The 2,134-nt window shown below is 57.5% G+C and overlaps 1 protein-coding gene across 1 annotated transcript in view; it reads left to right on the forward strand.

Moving 5' to 3' along the window:
- LOC113209157 (arylsulfatase B-like) overlaps nucleotides 1–1,615 on the forward strand; it is a 19,378-nt gene extending 17,763 nt beyond the window's left edge. The window contains exon 4 of the mRNA XM_052273530.1: nucleotides 1,299–1,615. Within this exon, the coding sequence (XP_052129490.1) occupies nucleotides 1,299–1,600 (302 nt within the window). The 3' untranslated portion in view covers nucleotides 1,601–1,615. The remainder of the gene's footprint in view (nucleotides 1–1,298) is intronic.
- The last annotated feature ends 519 nt before the right edge of the window (nucleotides 1,616–2,134 follow it).

Here is a 2,134-nt window from a genome sequence, read left to right on the forward strand (position 1 = left end):
CGCCCGAGCGGCTCATCAAAGAGACACCACGTCTCTCTTTTACGGCCAAATAAAGCGCATTCAATAAAAACTGTGGCAGAAGATCAACTACTACTGCCACTACTGCTGTAGAAGTCGGTCCGGTTTTAAATCGTCCGCCTCCCCACTAGAAGAGCGCACGGGCAGTGGTGACTGACAAATGGGTGAGAGGAGGATGAGCGCAGCTCGTCTCCGGCGGCTCTCTTGCTCTCGCGACTGGTTGGGAACAAAACTTCGGATATTCGCGGTGCAAACATGAAAAATATTGTTTAGCAATTCAATAAATAATGTTCACAAGCACGATGGGATATGGGACATGGCGCCTTAAAAGGGATCGTCCAGAAAGTGCGTGCGTTTTACTCAGACTCATCTCATTCGACGAAATACGGGTGCTCAGCGCCTGCGAGACTCGGGGTAGGCCAGCCCGCGGTACACCCATGCCCTGAAGGCAAGATGTTGCCTATCCTACAGGCGTTATGAGAGCTTGCTGAGGCTGAACTTGGCAGGTTCGGAACGGCGAATGACGGACGTACTTTCTGCATGATCCTTTACGCGAAATTTCCGCATGGGCCCCTCGAGCATGCCTGGCCTGGTCGGTTGAGGTCGGGGTCGGGCTCAAAAGTATCACCGCTGCTGCAGCTGGAGGGCACCGGAGGGCACAGAAGGGGGACCAGTCATTTGCAGATCCGGTCGCGGATCACCTTTACCCGCGTGACTCTCCGACTCGACGTCCGAGCGCGCTGCGCACGGCGGCACGGGCGCTCGCCCAATAAAAGGGAAGTCCCGGGCGGGTGAGCAGGGCGAGGTCGAAGAAAGGGCACCGCCGCGCGTGGACGGGTGGCGTGGTGGGCGGAGCCAAGTGGAACTTCCCTGATATCAAAGTTATGTCACAGGATAAGAGATCGTTTTCCTCAGAGCCATTCGGCAAATTTGCGGGCGCTCGGCGCCTGTGAAACCCGGGGTAGGCCGACCCGCAGTACACGCATGCACTGCAGGCAGGATGTTGCCTACGTATCAGGCGCTATGAGCGCAAGCATAGGCTGAACTTGGCAGCCGATCGACGAACGTATTGTTTGGATGGTCACTAGGGATCGTACAAGATGTATTGGTAGCATTGAAATGAGGGGTGGTAGGTAGTGGTTTCCGTGCTTTCCCCACCAAACAGACTCGGTTGGTCAACGGCCCCATAAAATGAAGTAATCCGAGCACTATCCTTTCAAAGTATTCGATGCTAAAGTGTTCTATGCTGATGGTCCGTTCTCACTCTGTCCCCCTCGCAGGCATGCAGCACCTGGTGATCCTGGAGCCGGAGCCCTGGGGGCTGCCGCTGGAGGAACGCCTGCTGCCCGAGTACCTGTCGGACCTGGGCTACCGGACGCACGCCGTCGGCAAGTGGCACCTGGGCTACCACCGGCGCGAGTACACGCCGACGCAGCGGGGCTTCCGCTCGCACTTCGGCTACTGGAACGGCTTCCAGGACTACTTCGACCACACCGTCAAGGCCACGGTGAGTGTGTACGGGCGCGCGTGGCAGCGGCGCGAGTCTAGTTTCGACAGACACGCGCTGTCGGTGCGCGTATAGGAGTCGCTGACCCGCACAACGTGACAAGGAAAGGAACCGGGGCGTGGCCGCATGTCCGGAGCGGCCGACACTGATCAGGAAGCAAACGCCATCGCCGCCTAAAAACAGTGTTCATCGCTAGGGAAATTTACCCGACCTCGTCCCCGACCCAGCTATGCTCTGTCTCACTCCAATGAAGGGCTCTCTGGCGCCTGGCAGTGCGAGAACATCAGCTGATCTACAATGTTGGGTGTCTCCTGGGCAAGTCAGCGTTCCACCGTCTCTCATATACTGCTTCCATATGGCACGAGTGAGGCGCGCACACGCAGTCACGACCGAGTGATTGTGTGTGTGTGTGTGTGTGTGTGTGTGTGTGTGTGTGTGTGTGTGTGTGTGTGTGTGTGTGCGCGCGCGCGCTCTCGTACCTCACTCGACTTACCCGCACGATTATTACTGGAACGTGCGCGTATGCGCGAGTGTGTCTTGTGTTCGCGACGACGCGCCGGCGGAAAACGATTTCACTGATTTGTCTCACAATTTGTTTCCGGGGGGGGG

This window comes from Frankliniella occidentalis, unplaced genomic scaffold (genome assembly GCF_000697945.3).
Source record: "Frankliniella occidentalis isolate FOCC.00 unplaced genomic scaffold, Focc_3.1 Scaffold7, whole genome shotgun sequence".
NCBI classification, from domain to species: Eukaryota; Metazoa; Arthropoda; class Insecta; order Thysanoptera; family Thripidae; genus Frankliniella; species Frankliniella occidentalis.